General features: G+C 43.1%; 1 protein-coding gene across 2 annotated transcripts in view; it reads left to right on the top strand.

Annotated features, from left to right (window-relative positions):
- CIITA (class II major histocompatibility complex transactivator) overlaps nt 1-13641 on the top strand; it is a 249070-nt gene that overhangs the window by 212311 nt on the left and 23118 nt on the right. For both annotated transcript variants that reach the window (XM_069210170.1, XM_069210169.1), the window contains exons 19-20: nt 4055-4138; nt 8763-8846. In XM_069210170.1, coding sequence (XP_069066271.1) covers nt 4055-4138; nt 8763-8846 — 168 coding nt within the window. The remainder of the gene's footprint in view (nt 1-4054; nt 4139-8762; nt 8847-13641) is intronic.

Here is a 13641-nt window from a genome sequence, read left to right as displayed (position 1 = left end):
GGCATGTAGGGGGGCACAAATCAGGCCCCCCTATGCCACAAAAAAAAAAAAACTTACCTGAACTTACCTTAATGTCCCTGGGATGGGTCCCTCCAGCCTTGGGTGTCCTCCTGGGGTGGGCAAGGGTGACAGGGGGAGTCCCTGGGGGCATGGGAGGGCACCTCTGGGCTCCTTCAGGTCCCACAGGTCCCTTAACGCCTGCCTTTTGCAGGCGCTAAAAAAACGGCGCAAAAGCGGCCGTACGTCATTTTTTTTGACCCGCCCACTCCCGGGCGTGAATTTTGCCCGGGAGTATAAATCCGACGCATATGCCTCGGAGTCGATTTTTTAGACGGGAACGCCTACCTTGCATATAATTAACGTAAAGTAGGTGTCCACGCTAAGAAATGACGCAAACTCCATGGACTTTGGCGCAAGACGCGTCTAACGCCAAAGTATAAATATGGAGTTAGTTTTGCGTCGAAATTGCGTTAAAAAAAACGACGCAAACCTGGCGCAAACGGAGTATAAATATGCCCCTTAGATTCTTTAAAGCACTGTCTTTAAGATGAAGTCTAGATCAAGGTACTGAGGACATTCAAGATCATCTAAAAGAAGGGAGTAGCGTCATGCTAAACAGCCTCCTACACACAAACTCTGCTCCTTCATTGTGCAAGCATTGCTATCACTTGCCCGCCTTCATCTCTTCTCACTCACTGATTTCATTTTAACCCCGAATTAAAATGAAAAAAGAATATCTTCAGCTGGAATTGGGAGGTGGGAGAGGGTTTGGGGGGGTGGCAAGCACACCCAAGGTCGGCTGTAAAGAGGAAGGCCCATATTTATAGTTTTTGCCGCAAAACTGAACTAATGCAATTTGGCGGAAAAACGATAAGCTCCGGCTTGCGCCATTGCGCAGGCCGGGCACCATACTTAAGGAATGGCGCAAGCCGGCGCTAAGCATTGGCTAATGTCAAAGAAAAAGAAGTAAGCCAGGTGGGGGTGGCAGTAAAGGAGAAGGAAATTGAACATCAGCCAAAGATGCTAGGCTGTTTGAGGCACAAACAATGCCTCTAACCAACCTAGCAACATTCCCTGACACAAAATCATCCATACCACATGACTCCTGTCTTATGAAAGTCAGGAGTCATGCCCACCACCCCAATGGTCAGCACAGGGGACAAGTGTCCCCTGGGCATGGCCGTTGCACCCAGTGCCATGTATGGGGCCCATTTCAGGGCCTCCAACAGCACTTAATTTTTTTTTTTTAAATACTTACCTCTACTTACCCTATCTACCTGGGATGGGGTCCCCCATCCTCTGGTGTCCCTCTGGTGTGGGTGAGGGTGTTCCAGGGACTTGGGGTGGGCATCTGAGGGCTTTTCCCATGGTGTTTGACCATGGAAATGAGTTCCCAGGTCCCCTACCGCCTGCTCTAACCAAGGAGTTAACTAATGGCGCTAAGCAGGCTTAGCACCATTATTTAGGCCTGCCTCCTGCTCCATGCACCTTTTTTGCACAGGAGGATAAATAAGGTACCGGGGGCTTTGGGTAAATTTTTGGACAGGAATGCCTCCCTTGCATTTCTTTCATGCAAGGTGGTTTCACGCATCCAAAAAATTACGTTAACTCCAATATTTTGACGCTATACGGGTCTAGCATCAAAATACAAATACGGAGTTAAGTTTGCGCTGAATTTATGTAAACAAAATGATGCTAATTCAGTGCAGAGTATCAATATGCCCCTTAAACTCCAGCGGGGACCACATCCCTTACCTCACTGTATCCATTTCTTGCACAGCGCCTGCTGCGACACTCCTTATCTACTTTTACGGTGAAGGTCAAGGGCCTAAATGTGCCTGAATTCTGACTGATCCTGCTTGTGGCCTTACTAACTCCAAAGCTAAGGCAGAATCACTATAAGCAGCCCCCTTCCCTCGATCTAAACACTTTTAATAGCAACTATTTTCCATTCCACTTATTTATTTTGACATTCCCCTTTTATTTTGTCAAACACATATTTTAAACATATTTTAGACATACTACAAAGAAACCAAAATTAAGCAGTGGTCGATACATACAAGGTTAACCTTTTTTTCTCGGGAGAGGAACTAATGAAATACATTTTAATTCCATGAACTATGAAATTCCATCTAGGTTAGTTAGTTCTGGTTGGGTTTTGCCATGTGTTCTACTGCGTTTCTTGGCTGTTCCTCATATTATATCACTTACAGTATTTCCTGTTAGCATTACTTATTTATTTATTGTCAACAACTTATTTATCACTTCCATATTGTTTTCTAACTAAGTCTTAGCACTAGGGAGCAGGTGGCATTTTTTCCAGCTATATGAAGAGGTAGTTTTTCTCTTGAAATTGGAGTGCACTGGAGTTCTGCCTTTGGCCAGTTTCTCATTCTTCCTATGAAGGGTCAAGATTGTCAGATTGAGGGTGGGATAGTAGGAAAAAGAAGCAGGGGGAGATGGAACAAATGATGAGGAACAGTCTGGAAGGAGTCTGATCTAAATTTGAGGTGGGTACAAATTGGTTGATTAGTGCATGCATCATCTGCATCTAAGCTGATGTTTCTAAAAATGAACTCTCAAAAGTCAAGCGTGAGATCAGATCTCTGAACTAGCTTTTGTGTTACTACTCCCAACTATTTTTGAGTGGCTGTCTAATGCCTTGTACTATATGTTTAAAGTATTATATTGCTTGTTATGGTTATACCACGCATTTAATGTAACGGTTCCTTGATAGTGATGATGAAGCAAGTCAAGATGCTTTACCATCCTTCCATGTTTTACTAAAGGCTGGGTTCGTCAATGTAGCCTTAAACTGCTAGCTAAGAGTGTAGTCACTGTTTAAGCACCATGAAGTCACCAGTTGGTCAGAGGTTTCAATTTATTTCCCGTACTGGGAATGCCTACCTTCAACCAACCACAGAGATAACCAGAAGAACCTATCCTGGTGAAGATTATATTTTAACTAGTTTTGCTTGCGCTCTCTAGGACCTAGCAATCATTCTGACTGCGTGTGAAAAGAGCGAGGAAGACTCACAATTACTAAAATGAGGTTATAAAGATGTGATATTATTACGACGATGTGCTGTGATTCTCCTGCTCTGCTTTAATAGGATTCTACAATATAAACTGCCTACCAAGAGAGAACTTTGGTAGCTATTTATAGCCAAAACAAGTCATCTTTTAACCAACCTTACCTGAAGCTCTCCTTCTCACAAATGCTATTCCCTTTCCAAAGTGTACAGTACAACATATTTGGGAGAATGAAGACTGATACTTAGCCCTTCATCTGCCTACTTTAACTCTATCCAAGGTTTACATATGCCACTGTCTCCTATACACAGGTTTCATAGTGATGAAAGCAAACATTTCTTAATGTAGTGTGACAATGTCCTTAAATGCATTTTTGTTGCCAGGTGGCTTCTCACCTTTGCTAAGAATGGGCGTTATGACTGGATATATTTTATTCTTGACAATTTGTGTTTGGGCCTTATTTGAACTTTCATGGTACAGCAAGCAAGATCTGTTCTACTTAAACATGTGGCCCATGTATGCAGGACACTTTTCCACCTTAGGGGAAATACTCTGAAACAGACCCCTCCATGTCCATGTATTTATGTTGCAAGTGCTACTGTCCCCTCATCCTCTTTTCGCCTTCTCTTCTTCTTTGTGATACCTCACAATACCCTATTATGCAGGGTTTACACAGCACAGGAAATATAATTTTAACAAGGTTACCAATTAAATAAATATTCAGTGAGCATTAGTGCTTAAAATGCTCTTCTGGCACTTCTCTCCCCAAAGCCACAGAGGCATAATTCCTGGAGTAAAGGAGGGAGAAAAAAAACAAAAATGTTAAGATGTCAGAGGTCAGCTATTGTGTGGTATTGCACGCGATGTGGAATGTAGACTATTTAATAGCATGCGAACCGTGTTTTAGATGATTCAAACCCCCATGTTCTGTTTGAGTTTGAAAACTCATTTTGAAGTGACAGAATGAAGTGTCTTATAATGGTTGTCATTTACTCAATATCAGTTTTCTTTCTTTTTACAGCTTATACAATAATCAAATAGGTGATTATGGAGCAGAAAAGATTGGAGATATTCTTCCACTGTTGACATCTCTAACTGTACTGGCGTAAGTATTATATAAGGTCATGCAGCATGACCCTAGACTTCATCTATTCAATTCCAATCAGACATATATTTTTTAAAAGGTGAGAGTGTGGGCCCTGACTCCTGTTTGCCAGGGCTCAATGCACTTACTGAGTCATAAACCCAACAGGACCAGCCCAAATCCTTGTGGGTGATCGTGCTAAAAGAGGCATTTACTTACAATTATAAACTATGTAGGGTTGCCCATTTTGCCTCCTGTTTCATTTATTTATTGACCCAGGAATTATATTTCCTCAAGTCAGTAAGTTATAGCATGATATGTCGGCAAATGTTAAGAATTGGTATGCAAAAAGTCAGCTAATGCCAACATTTTTTCTAAATCTTTCTGAGAGGTAGAAGAGCAGACTTACCTTGCTCTGTTTTTTAATTCATTCATTCCACCTATTGAGGAACATAATTGTTGGAAAACCAAAAGCCTACATTTCAGTACCCATGAACAGTTTTGCTCAGAAGCCTGCAGCCAGCGGTACGAATATTGAGGGTGAGAATTTCCAAGGTAGTATAATCTTGATTCCACTTTGTACCCCTTTCATCCATCGCTATGCACTCCCTACGTCTTTATCTCACTCTTGCAGGGTCTTTTTCGTCCCTGCTTTCTTACTTTCTCACTGTTTTTCAATCATTCTCCTCTTTCTTCCCAGCTTTTGTGATTTTCTCCCTTTTGCTCTGAGTGAAAGTCTGATGAGGAAAAATGAGTGCTGGTTAAAACCACCTTCAACCACCATTTCAATTTAAGCACTACTTGTCACAAGGTTCAAAAAGGTATATTGAAATATTGTAGTGAACAACCAGCCACTCAGTCTCCAATGTCTCTTCAGACTGAAGGACTGAGTTGGAGTTCTTGACAATAACTAGGAATGGGAGAGGAAGCACAGGGTAGGAGAAATGATCTGGAATCCTGGAAAGAATAGGATCGCATTACCCGGGAAGAGCCAGCGGCATATAATTGATGGCCCTGGCAGCACGATAAGTACAAAAAAAAGAGAAAAGATAAGTCTCTTCATGTTTAAACTAAGCATTATATGCAATCTTGTATCACTGTCAGTGTCCTGCACTTGCATCCAGATTACCTAGTGTCCGCAATCTCAGAAGCCAGTGGAAATTTGGAATGTGGGTGCTAATGCATTTCAATGTCCTAGCAGTAAATATGAATTGGGGGGTGGTGAGGGGAAGGAACTGTAAACCTGGAAAGAAAATGAGAACATATTATAATATAGATATTGGCAGGACTGGCAGGAAATATTTCCTCAATTAATATGTCACATTTCACTCTATATCTTAGGACATCTGCCTTTTCATTTATGTATGGTGTTGTCTGGTGATGTTCTTGGTTGACTCCAAAGATAAAACTGTATAGAATTCTAAATATAATAGGTCTGCTGTTAACCAATCTGACATGGCTTCTGTTGTGGTATTTTCCTATCCTGGCATCACAGATAACATGGTTCGCCAACCATTTTATTGGGAGTAGTGTGGGAATGTACGTTGGTATTGTCGTTCTTGTGAGCACGTCTTCCATATACTTTTAACTGAGCTAAAGCATGAGGCTAACCTCCTGCTTCGGTGAGACACAGATCTACAGATTGGTCCTTGCAAGAAGGATCGTGTGCTATCGGTGGGCTCTTGCTATGTGCACTAATACACTGTGCACCATCATGCCCATGTTGTGAGACTCTTGCTAAAATAACTAGACCCTCTCAGTTTTGGGTGGCAGCACCTCTGAGTATGGGGAACTGAGTCCAATCCCAAACCGTGTGGCAGCTGTCAGCCTTACCCTTTTGGCTAGCAAGCAGCACCTCACAGATACCGTAGGTAAAGTGGTTTGTGGAAGCCCGTCGCATGACACTTAGACGGAAGTCGTGGTGGAAACAGATCGTGCCCTGTTCTCTCAGTTACACAAGTCTCATACATGTAATGGCAAGCTTAAGCATATCTTGGTTCTATAGGATTTATTTAATCAAATACATCCTATGTAAAAAAGAATTAAGTGTGATTATAAGGATGATGAAACCAGATACTATTACAATGGTGACAAAGAAAGTGAAACATAGAAACAGTCCCACCATATTTGTCATAATAGTATCACTAATATTCCTACGCACAATACTAAGACTGCTACATGAGAACAAGTAGCAGTGATAGCCCTAATCTGCCTATCCAGTCCTGGGAGTGTTGCGCAAGCCCCATACCTATTTTGGTGTTAAGGAGAGGCCAGTTAGTCTGCTGGAAATCCTCTTCTGCAACAGAAGAGGAAGCACCAAGTTTCTGCTCAAACTGCAAAGGCGGTAGGCAGTATAAGATGGCGATCTGATTGGAATGTCCCCTCTAAGAATACTAAGGCAGCCTGATCTTTTATAATAAACATTGTGTTATTCTAGGAACTTCCCTGATGTGTCAACATGTCCCTTTCTGTGTAGGGAAGACACTGTACTCTCTGAGCTGGCAATACCTGGGTTCCTATTAAATGTCACAGGCCTCAGACCTAAGATAAAATAGGCAAAAATGTGTGTGAGTATATGACTAACCACTAGCCTCATGACACCCAGAACATCATTTTTGGATCTTGACCACGTAAAGCTACGGAGGGTTAACAGCCAAGGCTTACTCTTGGAGTATGATGCATATATGGGAATTCTGATATAGTTTATATACAAATAATTGGTGATAATTTTCCAGGGAGTCATATTGCTTTAAAATAATAGGGCTTATATTTGCTTCAAGGTTGATTAGGTTAAATCTGATATGTCGCAGGGCACACAATGTCCATCCAGTACCACTTTTACCCTGACAGTGATCGGGAATCATGGGATCCAGATTTAGGTGGCTGGAAGTCCTGCGGGCTGTGAATCTATGCCAGAGAATCTCTGGCTCATATTTTGTGTAACAATCTGGCTTTGCTGCCCTTAAGGAAGAGATATCTAAGAAAGTTCAGCAAGAGAGTAAAGTTTGAACCTGCAGTGATGTTATAATACAGGCTAATGGGAAGGCTTAGCAGTTAACTGGTGCAGTTGTTAGGTTCTTAGACATAGTAGTTGAGCATGTTACAGCTAAAAACCAATCTTGGTGTTAAGATGTTATTAAATGTTTTTTTTTTAATCGTTCAGTATGCATATAAGTTGTGTCAGCTCTCAGTGCATGTGTCCAACTATGTAGGTATCAGTGGTGCTCCAAATGCAGTGGCACCAGAGCCCGTTGATATCAGGGAGCCCACTGAACCCTGATTATTGCTATAATTTACTGCTCAACCAGTGGGCAGGTAGGGCCACTATCTTTGTTTGCATTTTAGTCTGTGACACTCCTGCAGTCCACTGCAGGTGCTGATTTGCCGGTCCTGTTCTACAGGAACATCCACAGACCTAGAATGTAGTGTCCTTACTCAAATTCAAGTGCAAATCAAATCGAGCCCTAAATGTACCATGCCAGTTGATGTAAGCCCTCTAGGCACTGGTGGACAGAAGATCCTAAAAGCACTCTTGAAGCAGCTGGGTTCTATGAATCTTGAGAATGACTTTGGGACAGGCTCTGTGCACTCATGGCAGTTTTCTTCCTGCTCTTAACTTGACAGCAAAAACAGGCTTCTTATTTTGTTGGCCTGGCCTAGCAATATTCTGGCACAGCCAGATGGGTCAGTTTGAAAAGACAAAGTATGGGCTGTTTTTTCCAGTCCTGTGGGTTGTGATTGAACCAAAAAAAGACCCCATCTGGCAATGCCAGAGTACTAGAGTGGCCAACACGCCAGTCCAATACTGACTCTTTTTTAGCCTTAGACATTGCCCCATCTGTCAAGTATTACAACATTGTGGCAGTACATAGCCTTTGTGCTGCAGCATCCTCCCTCCTGACCAGTGGTGTAATAAAACCTAAGGGCCCCCCTTGCAAAATACACAGAGCGACCCCCTCACCCCGAGGACCCAGCCAGGAGGTTTCAGGCCAGGGGCCCACAACAATGTGGCAGCCCGCTGGGTTTCGCCTCCCCACCCCGCACACCAGGGGCTGGGGGGTCTAATGTTTCACCACTGCTGCAGATGTGCATTTCTGACCCACACTACACCACATTAACATTCAATGCAGCAGATGCAGTTGGCAAAATGCCCACTGGCAGGGTGGGTAGAGGAAGGTGGGGTCCTGAGGGAGCACCCTCCATTAAAAAGAACCCATGCCTAGATTGTGTTGGTATTTGTTCTGCTGTTAATATCCACAAATCCATTGTATTTGCATCTCTTACTTGGGATTAATGATCTCAGAATGGCTGGAAATGTCAACAGTGTAATTTCCTGAATCCTATTACATCTGTCAATCGCACTTTACACTGTTGAGCACAACATTTTGATCTCAGGACTGAAAAAGACCCCATTCACGCCCACCTCCCCATATATATAATATTGAAGACCCCCACGACATGACCCATTCGGTGGCCAAATTTATTACATTTGAAACACCCGCGGGCTTTTTCTTTTTTTTTTTTTTTAAATAAAGTTACGATCCTGCAGGAATCTTTATTCATATTTTGGATGTATCCTTAAGATAAATGGCACAGTGTTTTTTTTTTAGAAAGTGTTCTAAACAGTGTTTTTTTCATTTTTCAGCCTGCAGTACAACCGAATAACTGACACTGGAGCCCAGAAGCTCACTGAAAGTCTCAGAAAATGCCCCAACATTAAACGTCTGACGTAAGTCCTCAAAAATGTATAATGGAATGTTTCCAAAACTCAAGTTGATGCCATGATGTTTATAGAAATTTATCTTTGAAATTAAATTACGTGATGTTTCCAAAGTGCACGCTCACCAATACAATGTTTTCTTGGTGCACTAAAACTGCAGTTATGAGATATAAAGGTCAAATAAATATCTACCTCTATATCCCCTATTCAATAAGGGGCATATTTACAATATTTTGACACAGGACAGCACCACAAACCTTCTTGCTGTGCTTGCTTGCATAAAAAAAGGGAAGGAACGTGCTGTATCTATAAGATATGGAGCATTCCCATCCTTTTTCCCTGCACTGGTGCACAATGGGCTGCCATGCGTCAACACAGGCACCCTTGCACCATGGTGCAAGAGTGGCTGCGTTGCTGGGGTGATTGTTTTTGTGCAGGAAGGAACACCTTCCAGCATAAAAACAATCATAAGAGGCATTTTCCTCTGTCTAAGTATGCTGCAGAATGCAGCACCCATAGACAATGGAAAAACAAGGAGAAATAAAGGTATTTCTCCTCGTTGTGGCTCCTCTAGGAAGGCATTGCCTTTTGACGCATTCCCAGGTTTATAAATCCTTGAAAATCTGTGAATGAATCAAAATCCATGGATGTTGGGTGGGAACACTCCATGCAACACCCAAGGAATGCTTCTTTGACGCAGAATAAGGCAATGCAGTGACTTGTGCTACATTGCCTTACTCCATATCCAGAAGGCCATGTAAAGCCACGCAAAGTAGATATGGGCCTGCAGCCTGTGCCGTCAGTGCGTAAAACAAAATGAAGCACTGGCAGCTCAAGCTGCTTGTAAATATGGCCCTTAGTTTTTTCTGTAGCACTCTAATGGTATCTTCACAGTACTCAGTAATATAAAGTATGAATGCATAGAGGAAAATACAGACAGTGGTGATGTGTAAGGCCACTGGAATTATGCAGCAGAGGAGAACCAAATTATGTGGCAGGATTGACTAAATTATGTGGCAAGAAATCAATAAGGTGGCAGTCCCCTCTTCCTTCTTTAAGCCTGAAGGGGGGGCAAGAGGTTATCAGAGGGGCACATGCTGAGAGCATGGCCCTCCGGAGGGAGAAAAAGAGAGGGAGTTGCAACCCCTGGCAATTTTCTTGGACATGATATTAAAGGATTTTATGGAACATGCTAAAAATGACTTTAGATCACCACGATCTTCCTTGACTAACCCATTAAGATGTTATCATAATACGATGGGAATTAGTTTGTCTCTAGTGGGAGAGGAATAGTTGAGATTCAGCAGTCAGGCTCGCCTCCCACTGGGCTCTGAGCTCCTTACTAGCGGTCCCATTGTCCGCTCATCTTTTCCCATAAATAGGGTACACGGCTTTGCTTTAACGTGGTGTGGTTCCCTGAGGAGGGTGGGAAGGGAGTTTCCTATAATAGGAATGGATCACCTGTTATGAACATAGTACCTGGATGTGACTGTGCCGCTGTATCCATACAGGCCCGGTTCCATTGAGGTTGAATCAAAATATACGCTAAGATAATGTCTTCTAATGGTTAATACCTTTTATCAGTTGATTTGATTGGCAATTATTCAAATTTCTGGCAGTATGGCCATTGGTCCGACTCCTGCGTGTGCTGCGCCTGAAAATCAAATATCACAGCAGTGGCAGGGTAATCGTTCTATAAATGTCAAATAACATGGAAGTTGCCACATTTGAGAATGCATATAATTGTTACTATAAAGTGTAAAGAGGACTGCATGATTATAAACGGTGTGATATCAATCAACCAGCATTTGTGGCACTGTATATTCATAATAGGCAGGTTAAACTATGGTGTCTTTTGTTGTGCATTGGAAACTAAGGGCACAGCACAAATGCTGCCATTGGGGATTATAGAGGAAAAGGACACACAGAAATGGCTGCCATGGATTGTGAATATCAAAAAGGATGGCAGAAGACCTCTTTTGAGTGTGACTATTAATTAACTAATGTAAATGTCATCTCTGGAATTGAAAATCACTGGTGCAGTACCATGTTGCTTGGCTAGTACTGAGGAAGGTGGAAGCTGAAACAAATCTACTGGCAATAAATGAAAATTGGCAAATGATCCCGTAATGCTTTGTGTCTGTCCTTTTGGATACAGAAACACGGATATCATGGGTTCACCACCACGTAGCAGAAGCACCAGCCCTGAGTGCATGCAAGTTACTAGTCAACTTGAGATACTGATAAATATTTATATCTAGATAGATAGATAGATAGATAGATAGATAGATAGATAGATAGATAGATAGATAGATAGATAGATAGATTTAAAACCATAGAAATGTACTTAAAAAAACAAAAGTTACAGAGACGCTATTGTTAGGCTCGCATTTTAAACATACCAAACCTTACAAATTCACCTTTTATAGCTAGTTACCTCAAATAACCATAACTTGATAACTCGTGCCTTAAGATAACTATAACTTGTGCCCAGTTATCTGATCAATAACTTTACTGCAGATGTTACAGTGGCATTATCAATGACCATATCAAAAATGATATGAGTGCTTTAATTTGTGGGGTAATTAGAAATGCACTGCGAGGTCACGCATTATAGTTACCTTAGGACACAAGATAGCTATAACTGGTGAATTTCTAAGGTGTGGTACGATTAAAATGTGAGCCTAACTATAACGTCCCTGTAACCTTTGGTGTTTTAAGTGAATTTCTATTTTATTTTTTTTATTCTATTTCCTAACTATAATGTCCCTGTAACCTTTGGGTTTTGTTCAGTGAATTTCTATGTATATTTCAACATAAAGCAATTTTCATTACAATATGTTAATCCAATCACCGCCACCCACGGCCAAAGGCTGTGCATGACAGTGGTGGGCCGCAGAGCCTGGCCTGTGGCCAGATCCTGCGGCCAATCCCCCTAACCACCCAACCCCGTCCTGCGCATGGCCAAAGGTCCTTGTGCAGCACAAGTTAGCTGCAGCCTGTCTCTCTGGGTGTGAGAATAGGTGTCTCTGGGGATGAGAGTGGCTGTGAGTGTCTGTCTGGGTGTGAGAGTGGGTGCATCAGTGTCTTAGTGGGTGCGTCAGTTTCTGTGTGGGGCTATGAGAGGGTGCATGAGGGTTTCAGTGGGTCTGTGAGTGGGTGTGTGAGAGTTTGAGTGGGTTTGTGAGTCTGAATGGGTCTGTGAGTGGGTGCGTAAGGGTCTAAGTGGGGCTGTGAGTGGGTGAACAAGGGTCTGTGTGGGTCTGTGAGTGGGTGAGTTTCTGAGAGTGTATGTGAGTGGGTGCATAAAGGTGTGAGTGGGTAAAAGATAGAAGAAGAGAAATTGAGAGAGAGAGAGAAAGAGAGTGAGGAGAGTGAGAGACAAGTTTTTAGGCTTTGGTGAATGATATATACTTAGAATGAGCTATTTCTTGACAAATTGAAAACAAAAATGTATTTGTCAATTAAAAACAGTGAGATCACCTTACATTATTACCCTTAAGCTGCATTTCTACATTGAAAACAAATTAAAGTAGGAAAATTACCACAGACACACCTGGACTAAACCCTCAACTTTCAGTGTGAGGGCCTGTGACCTTAACCATTATGTCACAGCTAACCTGTGCTATGCAGTGATTGAATGGAGAGACCATTTCAATGACTATCTCTCTCTCTCTTCCATCCCATTATAGGATGGAAGAGAGAGACAGTAACAGGACCACAGGGGAGCATGGAGGCCCTCGTGGTCCTAGCCGGTTCCCCATGTCCGGTGGGAGCAATGTTTTCATCTGCCTTCCCTGCATGCATATTTGATTATGAAAACTCCACTTTCTGCATTGGACTTTGTTTGCTTTTTCTAGGTGGGAGCTGTGAAAGCAAAAGCCCCCCAGGGGCATCTATGGCTCCTCGAGGGGGGCCATGTGACCCCATCCAATGACCTTTGTCCCCGGGAGATAGTGGTCCCCGGGTTTGGGGGTATGAAACAGACCCCCTTCACATTTTGATTGTTGCTCTGGGAGGTGGTGGTCCCTGGGGTTGCAGGGGGGACCACGCACCCCCGCACTTTACAAATTGATAGCGCCCGGGAGGTGGCGGTCCCCAGGGTTGCAGAGGGGCCATGTCCCCCGCATTCAATTTGATTTGAGCCCCGGAGAGGTGGTGGCCCATGGGGCTGCAGGGCACCACACGGCCCCCCACATATTAATTTAAAGCCCTGGGAGGTGGTGGTTCCCGGAGCTGCGGAGGGCCATGTGCCTTCCTCCCCCCCCACCCCCCCCCCCCCAGACATGGTGGATCCTGGGCAGCGGGGGGCACATAGGCCCCCCCCCACATTTAACATTTTTAAAAAATACTTTTTAACTCTGCGGGGGTCCCTTTGGGACTCCAGCACCAGAGCTAAGGGGTCTGTGTGACTCTACACTGGCCCCTTTTAGTTTATTTAACACTTTTTTTTCTGGGACTTGGCTGAAGCAGAGGTCCTACATAGCTGCCAACACTTCCTAGTTGAAGTGTTGACAGCCAATCAGATCTCAGCATGAGATCGGGAGGGTTCACAAACCCTTTGCATCCCTAAATACACAAATATGGATTTTCTTTAATTTCTCTAAAACTACTTAACAGATTTACACCAAATAGCAAAAAGGCCTCTTTTTGGACCAAGAGCTAAGTTTCTGCTAAATTTGGTGTAATTCCATCCAGTGCTTTGAGCACCAGCATGGTTCAAACTCTCTATTGAAAAATGATTGGGAAAAATGCGTTTTGGGACCCCTGCTTTTTTTCTCACTCCCCCCCCCCCCATCCCTGC

The sequence above is a fragment of the Pleurodeles waltl genome, chromosome 10, assembly GCF_031143425.1.
Source record: "Pleurodeles waltl isolate 20211129_DDA chromosome 10, aPleWal1.hap1.20221129, whole genome shotgun sequence".
Classification (NCBI taxonomy): Eukaryota; Metazoa; Chordata; class Amphibia; order Caudata; family Salamandridae; genus Pleurodeles; species Pleurodeles waltl.
This window is presented reverse-complemented; position numbering and strand designations above follow the sequence as displayed.